At 51.0% G+C, this 18,698-nt stretch overlaps 1 protein-coding gene across 4 annotated transcripts in view; it reads left to right on the forward strand.

Annotated features, from left to right (window-relative positions):
* Window positions 1–18,698, forward strand: part of TRAPPC10 (trafficking protein particle complex subunit 10) — a 67,597-nt gene that overhangs the window by 28,739 nt on the left and 20,160 nt on the right. For 2 of the 4 annotated variants that reach the window (XM_072970021.1, XM_072970030.1), the window contains 9 exons: window positions 2,864–3,059; window positions 4,856–4,967; window positions 7,321–7,568; window positions 12,771–12,917; window positions 13,562–13,676; window positions 14,518–14,594; window positions 15,385–15,476; window positions 17,526–17,666; window positions 17,943–18,055. In XM_072970021.1, coding sequence (XP_072826122.1) covers window positions 2,864–3,059; window positions 4,856–4,967; window positions 7,321–7,568; window positions 12,771–12,917; window positions 13,562–13,676; window positions 14,518–14,594; window positions 15,385–15,476; window positions 17,526–17,666; window positions 17,943–18,055 — 1,241 coding nt within the window. Of the gene's footprint in view, window positions 1–2,863; window positions 3,060–4,855; window positions 4,968–7,320; window positions 7,569–12,770; window positions 12,918–13,561; window positions 13,677–14,517; window positions 14,595–15,384; window positions 15,477–17,525; window positions 17,667–17,942; window positions 18,056–18,698 lie in introns of those variants that run through there. The other 2 variants (XM_031681308.2, XM_072970043.1) reach the window with 2 other exon arrangements.

Consider the following 18,698-nt stretch of genomic DNA (forward strand, 5'->3'; position numbering starts at 1 on the left):
GGGGTGCGTGTGGCCGGGAGCACCAAGCAGAGGCCGCCGCGCGGCTGACTCACCTGCGGGCTGCGTCCGCGGTGGGGCCGCCCCGTGAGTCCACAGCTCTTCAGGGAAGCAGCCACATGTGGGCTTCCTCTTTCTGTCCCACACGATCCTGGCCACGTAGCAGTGTCCTGGCTTGGCTTTGTCTAAAGTTTGAGTCAAATATTAGTTTGTTGAGCTTACGGTTTATCCGAGGGAAATTTCATGCCATTGGACTTGTGGGAAGTTTTTCCTAAAATCTGGTGTTCACAAACTAGTTATCTCAAAGGAAGCAGCTTAACATTCTAACAAGAAGCCCCACAGCTGAGTGTGCTTGCCGCCCTGTGCCCCCGCACGCTGACGTTTCTGTTCTGGGGGAAGCGAGAGCGGACGCCGTGGGCCGGAGCGGAGGGAAGGGAGCCGGCCACCCGGCCTCCCCGCGCTCGGGGCACTGCAGAGGAACCGCGTGTTTGGGGGCTTCACTCGGTAAATAGATAGGCACTAGCGCGGTGTATTCGTCTGAACTTGTGAAAGGTTCAGATTCTGTAGTAAGTTTTTCAGAGTGCTTGTGGGTTACTTTTGTCTGTGTTACAATTTTTATCTCATTGCCGACAGTCTGTTTCTGCTGGCCCATTTAAAACTAACTTGTTTTTAGTGATGCTTCTTTATATTTTAACTTAGAAAAATTTTTAATATTTCATCTCAAGTATTTAAAAATACCGTCTAACATTTTGATCTTCATTAATCTCCTAAGCTACCTTTGACAAATCTGTGTTCTTTTTTTGTCAAATCTGTGTTCTTAAGGTATAGATTTCACTTAATAGAAAATTTTTTCTTTGAACAATAAATGTATTTCTACACCATTATTGTTAGTATATACTATTCTATAATATTAATGCACTGTAAGTTATTTAGATAGTCCTCTGCTGGACTTAGAAGTTATTGCTTACTTACTATTATAAACAACATTATAAACCTCTTTCTAGCTCAGAACTTAATTTACATCTTTAATTATTTCCTTAGGCTAAGTCCCTAAAAGGAAAAGTACTTGGTAAGAGTTTTGTGCACTTTTGAGCTTTTGGGGTGCTGAGACGGGGGCCGTGTGCTGATGGTCCGCGCCCCGGGGGAGGCGGGTCCCAGCCCGCGGCTCCCCGCCACGCAGCACTGTGCTCGTCTCCTCATGGGCCCCCGCCGCCCTGCTTTGAGCTGTTTCGGGTTCTCCCTTTACGAGTTAACTGTCTAGGCATGATGTGATTTTCTGAAGCTGAGCTGTTTTTTTTATTAATAAAAGAGGAGGATCTAGAAACAGTAAACGCTGAAGGGCAGAATAGGGGATAGAGAGTGTAATGAATATATTGTCTGATTGGTAAGTACTGGTCACTGAAAAAAATGCTGTTTTTGTGTTTAGTGTTTGTGTCAGTTCCTGTTTTCACCCTCCCCTGTAGGTTCCGGGTGCAGGGTCTGTGTCTGGTCCAGAATAAACGTTGACGATTGCAGCCCTTGAGAATGCCTTAGGGGCAGACTGCTGAGCTGATGGTTCTGGCAGCTCCCGCCGTGAATCATACGCGTTAGCCCTTTGGCGGGGAGCTTGGGAGCGAGCTGGCTGGGCCCCCTTATCTTTCGGGGAAGAAGCAGTGTCTGGTGGGGTGGAGTGACTGGAATTAAAGCCAGCTACTGGTTTTTGCATTTTCCTCTTGGTACTGATTATTCATTCACCTGGTGGATTGTCCAGAGTATGGGCTGTCTCACCCTTTTTCTCCACTGATGTGTAATTTCATAGGTTTAGTCCTTCCTCCGGGAGGTATGACGGGGCTCAGAGAAAATGAAACTTAGAAATCTGTTGTTTTGCTACTTGCTGGTAGTTCATGTGAAATAGTCACAGTGGAGAAGTGTTGAAACTCACAGCATCAACATTTGAAAAGCATTTCTGAGCTCAGATTTATCCGTCTTCTTTCTAGAAAGAAAGGCACCTTTTCCAGCCTGCCGGGTGAACGTGCTGTCTTTTGCAGCTCCGTTGGAAGCACTTGTGCTTTTATGTCTTTGTTGCCTTTACACCGTGATACGGAGTCTTTTCATGGTGAAGGTTTATTATACCTGCAACTTAAGCCACATTCTTCTGGGCCTTTGTTTTTAATGATTTATTAGCCCTGCTTTGAGGAGCTCACGGTCTGGTGGGAGGAGCAGACCAAGAAGGGGAGAAACCAAGCGCAGCGGGAGCGTGAGCCCAGCGGGGCCGCGCGGGCCGGCAGCTCGGGGAGCGGGGCTGCCCAGAGGGCCGGTGGCCTGTCGGCCGAGCAGGGTGTTGCAGGGCGAGGGGGGGCCGCTTTCTCTAGGTGGAAGGAGATGGGAGCACCAGGTGCTCCGCAGGCTTGAGTCGGGGGCGGTCGGGATCACAGTGAGACAGCCAGACCGGTCCATGTGGTTGGGGTCCTCGTGCACCGCATTGAAAGATCTAAATTTCAGTCTGTCCATTACAAGGAACCAGAAGAGGTTTTTGAGGATGGCAGGGCGAATGGGGTTTGGGAACTGAGTGTGACATGATCACCGTATGTTAACAGAGAGCCCTGGAAGCAGGGTCTGACACTCAAGATGCATCAGAAGTCCCTCCCCCTTTCCAGTCCGTTCTTCAGCAGCTCTCAGGAGCAGCACCCACTGCTCATGTGGCATTAGACCAGTTCATGATAAGCCTTTTCCTGGTCTGATTCCTCACCCCCTGCCTGATGTGTTTCACCAGTTGGAGGGAGGAAGGGGAAGAAGGAGGTCAGTTTGCACCCCAGGAAGGCGGCGGCAGCTGGGCAGTGGTGCTGAGCTCGGGCGTCTCCCACAGAGTCCACTCATGTCTCTGCAGGTGTGTTGTGCTCTCCGACCCCTTGAAGGACTCCTCCCGAACTCAGGAATCCTGGAATGCCTTCCTGACCAAACTCAGGACATTGCTTCTTATGTCTTTTACCAAGAACCTAGGCAAGTTTGAGGATGACATGAGAACCTTGAGGGAGAAGAGGACTGAGCCTGGCTGGAGCTTCTGTGAATACTTCATGGTTCAGGTATGTGATGAGCCACCAGACTCTGCCGTTTTCTCCTCCTCTCCCTCCTTCTCTCATTCTTTAGGAATAAGGAGCTCTCTTGTGGTAATTCAAACTGACGCAGTTTTAGAACCAACAGACAGTAAACTGGCTAACAGATGATGCTTCGTTCCCTCGGCTTAAAGCAGAGGGTCTGAGACCATCTCCTAAGTGATGATGTTGTCAGGTGCCCGGCCGCTTCAGAGCTTGGCGTCTAGCCTTCTGTGAAACGGCCTCATCCTCAGAGGATTTCTGGTTCTGCTCGGGTCTTGGGCCTCTGGGCTGTCCACCCCGGACATGACTTGGGTGGAGGGGCCCCAGCAGTGGTGATGGCCCTGAAGGTAAAGACATCTGCCCCCGGCCCAGCACCATGGTTAGGTGATGACTTCTCAGGAGCACTTCCTCTGTGGCTTCGTTTCGTAACCTCGGGTTCCAATAAAAGATTGCTGTAAGCTCGGTTCTTCACTCTAGTTTACAGAGATGCTTAGGTTTTTAAAAATGGTGGTCAATGATCAGACTTTTTCTTTTTAAGAAGAAAAGTCTTGAGTAGATGAAGGGATGTGTAATAGTGTAGTTTGGGGAGGAGACCCTGCTAACATGGCACAGGGTGGTGAGAACGTCACTCTTGGGGACCAGAGTATGTTCACCATGTTTTGACTGAAAAGCATAATTTTCCTATTTTAGTATCACTTGTATATTAATTACTGAAGAAATAATGTACTTTGAATAAATAAAAGAACAATTCTCATTAGAAATTTTGAATTTTATCTCTTATTCTGCTGCTTCTGTCTTGGTATTTGGATGATTTTGGTCACATAAGGGGATTTGAATGTGTTCATCATTCTCTGTGTGATTGACCTGTGACAGCTCTTTCAGATTGCCCTGTCTCTTTACCCTTCATGCTTATTAAACTCACTTTCTAAGAGTAACAAACAAGAAAAGAGGGAGTCTAAATGAACCCAGTGGTGTTGGATTGGAATCTGAGGTCTCAGTGTGGACCCATGGTTGGATGGATGATGGATGGATAGATTCAGAAATGCAGATGTTTGGGTAAATGAGGGTTAGTACATATTCATACGTTTCTTCTAGGACAAATGACAGCTCAGTAGCAGTAGGTTAGTGCCACGACCTTGGTTTCTACACTGCACTCTCCAGCACAAGGTGCTGGGGCTCCTCGTGGAGGGTTAGATTCCAGGGCTGGTGCAGGGGAAATACAGTGTGTTGTAGAACTAGAAAGTAAGAAAGCGTACAAGAAGAAACGGTTTGTCAAAAGAACGAACACACCGCCTAAAGGAGCCTCCTGATCAGGCCGAAGCTGGAACAGCTTGTGCGACAAAGTAAATAATGCTAGAATTGGGCTGTAACCCATGAGGTGAGGTTAATATCCACAGGCTTACACAGATACAGGTAAACAGTTTAAATAAGTAAGTGGAGGTTAAGTCCAGCCCTTCCGTGTAGAAGAATTCCATTTAAGAAGCGTGTGTCTGGGGAGGCAGGGGGACCTGCAGGGACGAGAGGCTGACGGCCACGCCCCCTGCTGCTGACAGGCCAGGGCGGAGTGTCCAGGAATCACTGGGCCTCCTCCCTCTCTCTGGTCCCCTCTCCCCATGCGCACAAAGGTTGACAGGAGCGGTCACTAAGTTGACTTTGACTTCACGTAGCGCAAGTATCACTCATTGCTGCATGCTTTTCTCTGTTTTAATCTTTCATAGCTATGTGTTTCAGCACATTCATTTATGTTTTTGCTTTTTTTTTTTGGACTTTTTTTGGGTAAACAGGAGGAACTTGCCTTTGTTTTTGAGATGCTGCAGCAGTTTGAAGACGCCCTGGTGCAGTACGATGAGCTGGACGCCCTGTTTTCTCAGTATGTTGTCAACTTTGGTGCTGGGGGTGAGTAGCAGAGCTCTAGAAACGGCCCCTCTCTCCGCACAGGCTCCCCCCTCCTCAGGGCCGGGGGCCGCCGCTTAGTCACCCAGCGATGGGCCGTCCTTTGTTGTTTTTGCATGGATTATACAGGCTATATTCCTATGGTTCCTATGGGAAATGAAATGAGAATTGAGAGCTAACGTTGTTTTTAGATAGAAAGTGTCATTTCTGCAGCTCACAGCTGGCTAGTGATGCTTCTGATTCTGTGCCTCCTTGGGAGCGTAGGAGTGGAATCTTCTGTTGAGAGGCTGTCTTTGTAATATTTGAGTGGTCATTGCAGCGAGTCTTACGTGACAATGTTGTGAAGGGCGCTCATCTTTCAAACTGTTAAACGATGTCTTAAGACTTCTGCGAATCCAGCATCAGCACAGTGGCAGAGGGTGAAGCTTCTCGTTGTGCTCGCTGCTTTCTGCTTGACGCTGCTTTTGAGAGAAGCGGCACCGCACCGCGACGCCCGCGGCCTGTAGCTGTCCTCATCAGCCGTCCGCCAGCGGCGCCTCTTCAGGCTGACGGGTCAGGGTCGGAGCCGCTGCTGATGGCAGCCGCGTAGCGCTTCACAGCGCGGGTTCGTTAGCTGTGTTCAGCCACCCCTGGTGTTGGACATTTGGGTTGTTTCCACTCTTGCTACCACAAGCAGTGCTGTGAGAGGTGTCTTAGTTGGGGGTCCTTTTTGAGAACCCTTGTCACAGTGTCTGAAGAAAGGAGTGACGCTGGGAGACCGGTAGGGATGTGCAGTGCCGGGGCAGTCACGTGAGCCGTGGGCACCGTCCTTGTCCTGGAGTGGTGAGGTGTCCCCAGCTGAGCCCCACTCCCTGACGGGTCCATGCAGTTCAGGTTGGGACCTCCTGCTCTGCTAAGACACACATATAGACGTGTGCCCGGAGCAAAGGGTTTACCGATCAGGTTTAAAACATTTAGAAGCGGTAAAATGACAAATCTTGCCTTTTACCAGCTCACATTACACATCCATGTCTCAGATAGCTTATATAGTTGTTACATTGTCTTTCACACAATTTCTTTGTTCTCTCAGTTTTAATATAAATCTGGGGCAATTTAAAATTCAAAAGTAAGCCTGGACCAACTTTTGCAGCTAAATGGTAAGATTGTTCATTTTTGTTCGTCACACAGCAGATACTTCCTGAGAGGCCACTGTGTGCCAGGTACTGCTCTAAATACAGTAGGAACAGAGCAGAATTCCTTCTTCTGTGGAGTTTACATGAAGGGGAGGCAGGCACAGAAAGTCAGTATGTGGCTTAAAGTCCAGTGGTGAGGATCTGAGTGCAGGCTGCAGGAGAGGACACGGTGCTGGGGAGAGACGGTTGGTCCGGGAGGTAATGTTGGCACCGAGGCCTGACCGAGGTGTAGGAGTGAGCCAGGAGGCTGCTGGGATGGGGGCCCCCCGACCAAGGGACCTGCTGGGGTAGGGGCTGACGGGTGGGGCAGACCCCTCTGGCAGGGCACTGCAACAGCTCTGAGTTCAGATGAGTGAAGGGTGCTGCTGCAGCCGGCACGTCAGATGCTCCCTGACATCCCGTTGACCGCGCTGCGTGCGCCAGCACTGAGTCACGTCCTGGCGTGAATGTAGAGTGAGATGGTTATGACTCCTCTCTGAGAGTAAGAAAAACAGATTAAACTGTTTTCCTGAAGATTGAATGACTTGTTATTGTAGCTTCTCTTGTTTAAGATCACATTTAAGCCTTAGGGCTATCAGTTAAAATCAGGGGGCCTTGCTGGAAATTTCTGACAGTTGAGAATTTTCCCCCTCTGCTTCCCGCTGCTATGTCTTCCTTGTGCCTCCTGTCCCTTCCTTGAGGGGCATGACTCAGGTAGTGGACATGGTTGGAGACAGACATTTAAGGAGGTAAGGAGAAGTGTGAGGTGAAGGAAGATAAGACAGACCAGCCCGGTCACATGGCCAGGCCGCTCCCCAGCTCCCGCCTGGGCCTCATGCCTTCTCTTGGAGCTGACTGACCCCAGAGCCTGAGCTGTCCCTGACCCTTGGCCTGGCTGTCTCTGATTGCATCTTGCCCTGACCATGGCCTCCTGGGCCCAGTACAACGTTGTGCCTTGTGGCCTCCGTCCCGTTCCCCTGTGCTCATCACCAAATGCCAGGTCCTGAGTGGGTGTCCTTGTGGTAACCACCCCATCCCCACATCACTGGTCCGGGTCCCCAAAAACTGGAGGGGCGGGCCGGCGCCCAGGGACCAACCAGCCGCTAAGCTGCCCCTCGGTCCCTGGGGGCCACAGTCCTGCGCAGGAATCTCAGTGAGGTGGACGGATCTGCAGTCAGCGCCTTTCATGCTGTGTGTTTGTTTAGATGGTGCCAACTGGCTGACTTTTTTCTGCCAGCCGGTGAAGAGCTGGAATGGACTGATCCTCCGAAAGCCCATAGATATGGAGAAGCGCGAATTGATACAGAGGCAAGAAGCCACCCTGTTAGATCTGCGCAGTTACCTGTTCTCTCGCCAGTGCACCCTGCTCCTCTTCCTGCAGAGGCCATGGGAGGTGGCTCAGCGCGCCCTCGAGCTGCTGCACAGCTGTGTGCAGGAGCTGGAGCTCTTGGACGTGAGTCGTCTCTTTCCCAGTCTGCCCCTTCCTGACCGTGACCCGGAACTCTGAACCTTCGGTCCTGACGTTGAACTGTGTGTGCTTAGGAAAGAGTGTTCTTTCTGAATGTCCTTCACTTTTTGCTATATCATTTGCATAGCTACTCTGTACTGATTCATGAATTGCTTGAAAATGTAACTTCTGCTCTCAGCATGTGGAGTTCACGTTGGCCTGGAACGAGCCTCTTAGGTCGGTTTCTTAATGTAATTTTTTAAAGTAACTTTGGCTTATTCTCTGGGAGCTGGTCTTCACTGACGAGGATTACTCGCCCGATGGACACGTAGGATTAGGTTTTGTAGGTGGACACTGATTTGATTTTAGAACTGTCTTCTCAGATAAGTGGTTGAAGGTACCCATGTGAGTGGCACACAACACGCTGTGGACGGTGATGAGTAGCATCAAGTATACTGGAGACACGTTGTGAACACGTGTGTGCATGTGTGGGCGAGAGAAGCCAGTTAGTGAGGCCTAAAGCAGTTTATTTGTAGTGAAATACTTGCCTTTAAAGAGTGATACCTCCCGGGCTGCTGAACTCTTTTACTGCCCGTAGGATCAGACACACTTAGTGAGGCCAGGGAGCTTCTGTGACTGTCCGGTCTGGGGGGCGCTCACCTTTTTTATTTTAGTGACCTCTTTACCCAGAAGAATATACAAAGTGTTACACACGGAACGTGCACACGGAGTGTCTTGTGCCATTTCGCAGGACTCACAGGCACCCCCGCCCTATTCCCCGGCTGAGAACTGCGCGAATGGTCTAATGCCACTGTGCAAACGGGGACAGTGGGTCTGGAAGTGGTTAAACGGCTTACCAGTAAGTAACACAGCCGTCCCTGAGCCAGGTCACCCTGCCGCCCTCCACTCCTGGCTGCCAGCGGCAGTTACGGGAGGCCCAGTGTGAGCAGCGGTAGGGAGGGTCTGCACAATTTAGAAACTCCTGCTGTGTGTTCCCTGGACAGCTAAGTAACAGGCTCGACCCTGAGGAGACGTAAACGCTTCTAAAAACCCAAGTGAAGAGAGATTATTTTAATGTCTAAAAATGAAGTGTCTTGCGTAGCTGAGTCAAAAAATTGAGAATTTGACTTTTTATCAAATTATTTTTCTTCCTCGGACATCTGATCAAGCACATGAGGAGAAACAACATTTTCCAGCCAGTGGATTTTGATCACCTGCTTTAGCTGCTCCGCTCTCTCCGTGCTGACTGGGGAGGGGGCAGGTCTCACTAATAGGGCAAGGCTGCCTGTGTTCGGGGGTGCCCAGAGATTTCACTGTTCACACTGGGCACTTTCAAATTGACCCCAGGGGGGCGTCTTAGGAAGGACGCAGCTTGGGGCAGGCGTGGGAAACTGTGGAGGGTGGTGTGGAGCCGGTCTCCTTAGTGCTGGGCCCAGCTCCTCACAAATTTGAGGATTTAAGAAACTTTTTGAGATTTTTTTTCTTGCCTTAGAAAGTTGACTAGTAGTGGGGCTGCCAGGCTGCAGAGAGGAGAGGAGAGGAGAGGATGCGGTTAGAGGCTGGGCTCTCCGGGTGAGGAGGGAGCCCCCCCGGCATCCGAAAGCTGGGCGGGAGGAGCCGTGGCCTCGGGACACACTGCTCCCGGGCAGGCGGCGTGAAGCCAGGAGAGTGGACGTGGGAGGCCGGCTAGGGGCAACCTGTGTGGTGCGGGAGTGGTGATGCCTTTTCCTCCGGGGTCCCTGCACCAGCATCTTTGGCCGCCGTTGCTCCTCTGTCTTTCCGCGTGTGGGCACAGTGCGGTGGCCACAGGGAAGACGCGTGGTTTCCCGCTCGCCCGCTGCCCAGCGCAGCCCGTGTCCCGAGTTCTGTAGAAGTAGCTGGAACGGGTCAGCCTTTGGGCTAGAAAGAGAACCTCCAGGGAAGTGTTGGGCCCCGGGGCCTGGGATGCCTGGAGATGCCCATGGCTGGGGTGGGCAGCGGGCTGGGTCTAGGTGCTCGTCCTCTGGCGTGGCTGGTGACAAGCCGTGTGCTCTGTGCCCCTCGCGTCAGGGTGCTACTTCCCCGCGCCTCCCTTTGCTGAGTGACCTGGTCCTTGTCATCACTGTCTCTCCGAGTGTAGGCCTCCCCACTCGCCACACTGTGGAGCTTTCATTTTAGTGGAACAAGTAGACCAAGCCAGAATCCCCAGGTAGACGTGGCTTCGGTGGCAGGTGCAGAGAGAATGCGTTTCAGGCAGAGGAAAGTAACTTGTATTTAAAGAGCTCTAAAGGAACTTAGTCCTGCTAGAACTTAGGTGGAAAGGGAGGACTTGGACAGAGGCTACTGGAAGCCAGATTCTGAAGGGAGATTGTGAAAGTGTCATCTTAAAAGTTGGATTTTGTTCTGTAGCTAGTAGGGAGCCATCGTTGGCTTTGCAGGTGGGGTGCCACGAAAGGCGTGAGGACCTGGGGGGTGGGGGGCAGAGGGAAGCAAAGACTTGGACGGAGGCCCAGGGAAGAGAGAGAGACTTCTGCCATAACCTAGCGAGAAGGGTGAGGTCCGAACTAAGGTGGTTGGGGTAGATTCTGAATAAACAGTAAAAAAAATTTACTCAAGGAATAAATGGTTCTGAGTCAACTGAGTATCTGTCTCACACCATACACGATGAACTCCAGGTGGAGTTTTAGTCTAAATATGAAAGGCAAAACAGGAAAGCTTCTGGAAGGTAATATGGGAGAGTATCTTCATGACCTTGGGGTTAGCAGGTGCGCCTTAGACAGGACTGAAAAGTGCTAACCGGGAAGGCAGGGCAGGAGAGCCTGGGCGGCGGGGAAACCCAAGCGCCCCTTCGTCAGTAGATGCGGCGGAGTGGGTGGGAGGGCAGCCCGGGTGGGAGAGGGCCCGCAGGCTGTGGAGTCGAGAGGCCTCCACCCAGAATATGTAAACAAGTCCTGCAGACCAGCTTAAAAGACTGACGCATCGGTGGAAAACAGGCAGAAAAGGTATCCAGGTGGGCAGGAATCGTGTGCAGGGCGCTCAGCCTCGTCGACCCTAGTGAGATGCAGGCTGAAACCACGGTGACGTGCCAGCACCCCCGCCGGAGTGGCCAGCAGGGAAAGGCCTGACAAGGGTCAGTGAGATGGTGGAGGAACCGGAGCGCCTTTCTCGAGGCGAGTGGGGTTGAGCCAAATGTGTGCATGCCCTGTGAGCCGGCAGTTTCACCCCAAGTCACGGAAACACAGGTGTGCCTGGAGACAGCGCAGAGGCGCTCATGGCAGCATTGTTCATGATCGCTAGAAACTGGAAATAACCCAAATGTCCATCGCGTGCAAGGGGAGCAGTGGCCGCGGCTGTTCAGGCAGCAAAAGAGCACCCAGCAGTGGCAGCAGCGCACTTGTGGTGGGCGAGTCTTCCAAATGTAAAGTTCAGCTAGAGAAGTCTGGCACAAAAGGACCCTGCATTTTGTTTCGTGTGTGCAGAGTTCAAGATTAAGCAGAAGTGGTCTGTTGGGAGGCGTCTGGCCGGTGGTGGCTCCATGCAGGGGACGGCAGCTGGGAGGGAGCTGGGGGGCGGCTGCACCTGTGACCAGCGAGGGGGGCCACTTTGGGGTTCACTTAGGATGCAGGTTTCTTAGCATTTGTGTTACGTAAAAAAAGTAGGTTTCACAAAAGAGAATGAAAAGAATGCCTTTAATTTTAGGCTTAGAAAACAGTAAAACAGCTTTGCTGTTACTGGTAATGCTGGTATCAGAAGAGGAGGAGGCTTTAAGAAGACTGAAGAATACCTACTAAGAAATTAGTTTTTAAAGTGTATTGCTCACAGAAGAGGTGATCAGGCGACCCAGAAGTCTGGAAAGGTGCTCATTTGGCATCCTTCTTGTCAGGGCGTGTGAGTCGTCTAGAGACGCTGGGGCACCGCTGGTGCCGAACGGGGCGGCGGAGCTGCAAGCTCTGCTGGTGCTTGGCCAGCGGTGGGCAGTGGCTTCTCTCTGTCAGGTTTGGGTGGCTTTCAGAGGTACGTGCACCGCCACTGTCTACAGACGAGTGGCTCCTGGGTGAGACCACGTGGGCCGCTTGGCACCCTTGTGTGTTTGTTGCGGTGTTTGCTCCCTCCACGGCTGCATGCCAGGCGGTGCCCGCCCTGGTGTGACTGGCGGAGGGACGTGCTCCGACCGGGGCCCCGGGCTGCAGCCTTCCCACCAGCTCCTGTGCCTCCCTTTGAGTGCGGCCCATTGTCTGGGCAAGAAAGTTGTACCACTTTCTGAAAGTAGCTTCTGATCACATACGTTTTTTTTTTTTTATACTGAGTTTTCTTCTCAAAGGACCTAAGTAGTCTATTTCATTTTTCAAAGACTGGCCAGTTCAGCGTTTATAGGGACATTTCGTGGCATTCTCTGGTTCTTTACAGTTGGTTCCAGGTCCTTTTATCTGTGCTCAGGGTGTGCTGTTGAGGGAGTCCTTACATAAGTCCATCTCGTCGGCATCAGGTAGCTTCTCATTTGTGCCAGTTGCAGCATCACCACTGTGTCCCCGTTTGGAATAGTACCAATGACCATAATCTCACCAAAACTGGGGTACAGTATGGGGTACCTCATGATATCAGTGCCACCAGGGAGACGGGCAGCGCTGCCAGCTAGAAGCGTTCAGGTGCCACTGGCTGTGAGACACAGTCCTGTGTCGGAGATGCTGAGACGTGGGGGGGCCCGTCTTAGATCCGGGCCTGTGGGGCTGGTGCTTTCTGCCAATACGACACTTACTCTATCACGTCTCTGAGCAACAGGAGCTCTCTTTTATACACATAATTACACCTAAGAATTAATGGTAATTCTTAAATATCATCTACTATCTACTTACTATTCAGATTTCTAGTGCTGAACATGCCCCTTCTGACATGTGACCCAGCGGTCACCTGAGATCTTAGCTCCGCCTTCACCTTACGTGCCCTTAACCTGAGAGGTGGTCGGTTTTCGACCTTAGAGTGAGGGATGTTAGTCAGCCTTTTTGTAGGCTTCTTTTCTTAACAAGCATTTAAAATCTATCGTTGAAAGTGACACCAGTGCCGAGTCAACGTGGTCATCAGGAGCATGACCCAGACAGCACGTCTGGGCATGGGGCGCCCCACCCCGCCGGCGCTCTCCCAGGGCTGGGGCCGCTGCTGGAAGGGGCAGATGAGGGCGCGCGGGCTCGGGCCCTTTCCCGAGCGCTGTCCTCACGCCTGCGCTGCCCCCAGGTCTCCGTCCCACCCGGCGCTCTGGACTGCTGGGTGTTTCTGAGCTGTCTGGAGGTGCTGCAGAGGATCGAAGGTTGCTGTGACCGGGCACAGATAGACTCCAACATTGCCCACACCGTGGGTTTGTGGAGCTACGCCACCGAGAAGGTAACTGCCAGCGTGCAGATGTGAGCTCTGTCCCTGGGCTGTGCCTCCGGGGCGGGGTGAGCTGTGGGGAGCGTACTGGTCACTTAGCCACGGGCGGGTCTAGTTGCTTTAGGGCGTGTCTGGCAGCAGCTGGATCAGGTGGTTCCCTGTGAGTGTCACTGGATTCAGCAGGGATCAGACACTTGCTGTGCTTGTGCCGAAGGCGGGACTCAGGAACGGGGTGGGGGCCACCACAGGGGGAAGTGTGAAGCCTCATGTAGCGTGGAGTGGCCTCTGCTTAATCAGGTGGCGGCTGCCCCGTGTGCCGCAGGAAGGCCTGCTGGAGGGGGTCGTGTGGGGCAGGCAGCGTGGGAGACCCTGGGGTGGGGGTCGTGGTGGAGCAGGCAGCGTGGGAGACCCTGAAAGCCTGGGGGAGGCGTGGGCTGGGAGCGGCCACCTCAGGGTGACTCAGAGTTACCGTGCAGGAGGTTTGAGTGTGGAGCAGCCCCAGTGAGGTGCATTTTTGTATTCAAGTGAGAGTTACGTGGGTAGGAAAGCTACAGTCTTCCAGGATTTAGTTTGGATTTTATTTTTGCATTGCAATTTATAAATCCTCTGCTGCCTCTTAGGGCAAAGTCAGTGAACGTTTGTGTTTATCTCAACAGCTGAAGTCCTTGGGCTACCTGTGTGGGCTTGTGTCGGAGAAGGGCCCTAACTCAGAAGACCTCAACAGGACAGTGGACCTTCTGGCGGGCTTGGGAGCCGAGCGACCAGAAACAGGTACCTTCTGGGATGTTCCTGTGCACGCGGTGGGAAGTACTGAGAATGTCGGCTGTAACTGGCGTGTATGACTCGGGTTCTGGCAAGGTAGCTACTCACCGCTTGGGAAATTGTACTCATTGTTAGCTGGCCAGGTTAATGCATAGAGTATTTCACCTTTTAGTAACATAAAGAAATGTTAGAAATAGTTAAAGAAGTTGGGGGGACTCTTAAAAACGTGCCTGAGTTTCCCACAGGCTTAAGTGAGCTCCCTGTGACTTTTCACAGCCCACGTGAGGTTTAAATGCACCGGTCTCCCTTAACTACAGGTGATGTGTCTTTTTTAACTATATGGCCAGACAGATCCTTTTATTCAGTAAATTACTCCTAGGTAATAAAGCACTTGAGCATGACTAATTTTTCTTGGTACGAACATAGAGATGAGTGTGGTTTAGCAAAGCTGCTGCTTAAGTACAGAAATCCTAGTGACCTGAAAGGACTCCTACTGAATTGAGTAGGTTTGTTAGGGAAAATGTGTTACATGTGTATTAATTATACTGTTTCAGCTTGGGATCGCTTCACATCACTTTGGAAGTAATTCAGTTCTTTGGAGGATTTGTAATACATACTTAAAAAAATTCTAGTCTCAAAGATAAAAGTATTACGTGAAGGGTTGAGACTGTTTTGTGAATAGATTACCTGGACACGGATGTGAGTGGTGACACAGCTCCGGCTGGCGTGGGTGTCTGTGATCTCCACAAGCGTCAGGTGGAGTCCTCTACCTGTGGCACTTGGGGCTGGATGTAAACACACATGATGGGCATGATGGTGCTGAAACAGGACTCATTTCTTTCTCTTTAAGCCAACACAGCTCAGAGTCCTTATAAGAAACTCAAAGAAGCATTGTCATCAGTAGAAGCTTTTGAAAAACACTACTTAGTAAGTATTACAGATGTTCCCTGCCCACCCGTGGCAGACAGCCCGTCTCCCTGAGACTTTTCTGGTACATGAGCTTTTGAATTGGGAATAAGCTGGTGTTTGGGAACCCCCTCTTGTTGGCCTTATAAGTTTCTTTGGTACCCTAGGGAGTTGTGGATGAAATCTGTAATTAGCAGTTTCATTAGATCAGACCAGAAAAGATCGTTGCTTCTTAGTATCCACGGTACCGTAATTAGGCATAAAGCATCTTTGGATGTTCATAATCTTGTTCACAGTGGTACTGCTATTCAGTAGAACGGAAATCGTAAGAAAGGACAGTGAATGGTTTTCTGTGTGCAGAGGAATAATCTGAACCTGAGCAGAGCTGTTGTGCCTGGTTTCAAAGGACTTGGATTTGGGAGAGCTTAGAAAGCAGTGCAGTAGAGGCGCGGCGAACCATTTGCTTTCTCAAGTCGTGGAAAACTCAAGAGCATCTGACAGTAGTCTGTAATTTTATCTCTGTTATCCACAGTGTGAGAAAAATATCAAGATGTTACCCACATACGGAAAATACTTCGAAAAAAGAGAATATTCTGTGCTGCTGAGTTCATATTTCTTTTATTATTATGCTTCATAATTTATATACAAGTTAATAACTTTATATAAATCACTATCACATAAAAACTCAATGCAAAAATAGATGCAAAGTAAATTATTAGTGACAAAGTCTTTTGCTTTAGCTTTGGGTAAATAACTGTAAGTTTTGTCTAGCATTAAAATTCCAGAATTACTTGCTTTTTCTTTCCCACAGGACTTGTCCCATGCTACCATTGAAATGTATACGAGCATCGGGAGGATTCGATCTGCTAAGTTCGTTGGAAAGGATCTGGCAGAGTTTTACATGTAATTGAATTTGAACTTTGACTTGAATTTCAGACATTTCACATGTATGGTGAGAGGTTTCCTATGTGGGAGGAAACACGAAGTGTACATAACTTTTAAAATGACAAATGCAAACTGTTCCCCAGTCGTCATCATTTTCAAAGAAAATTTCTTTTGAAAGCCAGAGAGTTCAGCTTATTACCCTGAAGAGTTACTGATCTGCTTCTTTTATTGACTTAGTGAACTTACATAATCTCATATATGTAGGTAAGATATATATAATATTATCTGCAGTAAAATGTAGTGTTATTATGAAATCTAGAGAGCTGTGAGACAACTCGTATGAACCCACACCCAGTGGCAAGTCATGTGTGTCATGGATTCTCACGTGTTGCTGTGTAGCACTCTGTCTGGTTTCTGTCACACGCCTCCCAGGAGGATGGACAGCCTCGAGGTCAGTGATGGGAAGCATGTGTGTGACCAGGTGAGCGCCAGGGCCGAGCTGTGACCGACGGGCAGCCGCTGGGTCCAGGCACTGTGAGCATTTCCAGTCTGGCTCCCACTTCACAGTTGGGTTCCAGAGAAAAGACTCAAAATGTGGCCTGTTTCTCATGCGTGTGATGAAATCAGCCTGTCAAAGAGCAGAGCCTGGCTGGCAGTGTACCTGCTGTTTCAGAGCACTGGGAGGGAAATTGTGAGGGAAAGATGTTTAGGTTTTCTTAGAAGAAATGTGTGTTTGAAATGAAGTCTATAATTAGTAAAGTAACTTCATTAGATGGAGCAAGAAAGAATCATTTATTTTAAATGATCGAGGGGTCTGTGAAGAGGTAGATCCTCTAAGTGACCTTCCTCGTTTTCTAGATGTGGTTGCAGCAGGTAGCCAGCCACACAGCTAATCAGTGTCGGGGCTGGAGCCGGGCTCTCCCGAGCCCCCACCTGGTGCAGCTGAGGAGCGGTTATTAGCTAACAGAGCAAAGAAGCCACACCCTCAGGTGCTGGGAGTTGAGCCCACCCGAGGCGTGGAGCTGTGCTGCGAGGGCGCTGGCCTGCTAGGGAGACCTGGGCCCTGGTTCCAGCCTGACCGCAGACTGGCTGGGTGCCCCTCGGCCTGTGCCTCCAGGGGCTGGATGACAGAGGGGTCTCCCTTCCAGCTCTGGAACGCTAAGAGTCTTTGGCTAGAGATGGTAACCAAAGAGGCAGTGACCCCTTTAAAGATAGGGGTGGGAGAGGGCCGTGGAAGTCTAGAAAAATCCATGCATGTAATTTGATAGGTTTGAAGTGCATTTGAGAATGTGGGAACGCGTTCCTTCCAGAGTAAGGTCATGAAGACTGGCTGTTTCCTGGGACGCCTGGCGAGTGAGGGCTGCTTAGTGTTGACCTCTGTAGCCCCGCACTTGTTGGCCCTGGAAGTTTCTTTGGTACTTTTTGGAAAGGCCAGGGGATCCGTATTGTCGCTGAAACTTTGGAAAGTGCTCATTAACTGTGTTAAACTTTGTTTTATCCTGAACATCTTGAGGGTGTAAATTGGGACAGGGAAGATCTTTTGGGTGGTATGTATTGCTGTTTAAATTCTTCATGGTTCTCTGTAAATAAACCTGCTCAGTGCTATTTGTGGGTCTCGGACGCAACCCCGGCTCATGTCTCAGTGGGTCCACACAGGCTGCCCTGTGTCTCCTTGTGTGGGGCGTGGCACCGAGCCCAGAGTCCGTGGCTCCCTCCATAACTAGTTGTGCACCTGTGGACAAACTCTTCACCTTCTTTTACACTGGGTGTTCCTGAGTCAGCGTGAAATAGTGAGTGGTGCCCTCACTTTCTTGTCTGGAGGCTCAGCTCCGAAAGCTCTCCGACTGACGTGTGATGCTGGGCAGACGGCGTGCGGGCCCGCACCCTGAGTGCACTTCCCAGGTCGCGCCATGTGTCCTGCTTTCACGTTCTGTCCCGTACAGGGGACTGCGCACCTGTGTCCGAGCGGGCTGTGAAGGGCGGAGGAGGGCGAGGCACGGAGGGCTGTGTCTGAGTCTGGCGCTTTTTACGACTCATAATGAAAGCTTCTGTTTGTTGATTTGCAAGGAGGAAGAAGTCCCCACAAAAGGCAGAAGTCTATCTTCAGGGAGCGCTGAAGAATTACCTGGCTGAGGGCTGGGCCCTGCCTGTCACGCACACGAGGAAGCAGCTAGCCGAATGTCAGAAACGCCTCGGACAAATTGAGAAGTATCCTTTAAGTTGAACATGGTCGTGAAATGGGAAAGTCACTTTCCGTTTGCGCAGCGGCAGTGCCCACGGCCGAGTGCTTGACAAGTACCTGATAGTTAGGAGAGAAAAGCTGCTTGACGCACGGGCTCTGCTGGGTAGCAGGTGGCGCCCCGTCATTAGGTCTGACCTCGTAACCCAGAGCAGGGGCGCCCGGCGGGCCGCGCCGGGGCGGTGGGGGCTGCGCGCGGCTCCCGCAGCGTGGGGTCCTCTCAGGCCCCTTGACTGTCCGCTCAGCTACCTGCAGACCAGCAGCCTCTTAGCCAGCGACTGTCACCTGACCGAGGAGGAGCGGGAGTCCTTCTGCAGGGAGATACTCAGCTTTGCCAGCCGGCAGACGGACAGCCCAGGTGAGGCGCAGGTTTACAACTGTCGTGTGAGAAATTTCACATTTTATGGAGAAGTAGAAGGAGTAACGCAACGTGTATGTGACGTGTGCTGGCCACCTAAGCTCGGCAGTTGTTGACGTTCCGCTGTGTAGGGAACGGGCGTTGGGTATTCGTTTCTTCTTACTTTCTCCTTTTCGCTGGACTTCAGAGCCACTCCAGACCTCGCGTACCTCTTCACCCTGAGGCAGTTTAGCATCTTCTGAAAACAAGGGTGGTCCCCCAGCCACCCTGCCCAGGGAGCAGACAAGGTCTTGACTTGGGCACCAGGCGGCCCCCCTTCCAGTCTCCCTCATTGTCTCAAAACATGTTTTCATGCTTTGTTTTGTGTTAGAATGGCCGGCCTCTTCCCGCCTGACCGGGGTCACGTACTGCATGGATTACGTCTCAGCTCTCCTCTAACGCGGAGCACCTCTTCCCTGTCTCCTTTTCTCCCTTTTCTCAAGGCTCTGACCTTTTTAAACATAACAGCTTTATTGAGAGGGAATTCACATTTCCTGTAATTCACCTGTTTGTAGGGCATAGTTCAGTGGCTTTGGTGTATCACAGAGATGTCTGGCCATCACCACGGTCGGTTTTAGAACATTTTTGTCACCCCGAAAGAAAC

This window comes from Vicugna pacos, chromosome 1 (genome assembly GCF_048564905.1).
Source record: "Vicugna pacos chromosome 1, VicPac4, whole genome shotgun sequence".
NCBI classification, from domain to species: Eukaryota; Metazoa; Chordata; class Mammalia; order Artiodactyla; family Camelidae; genus Vicugna; species Vicugna pacos.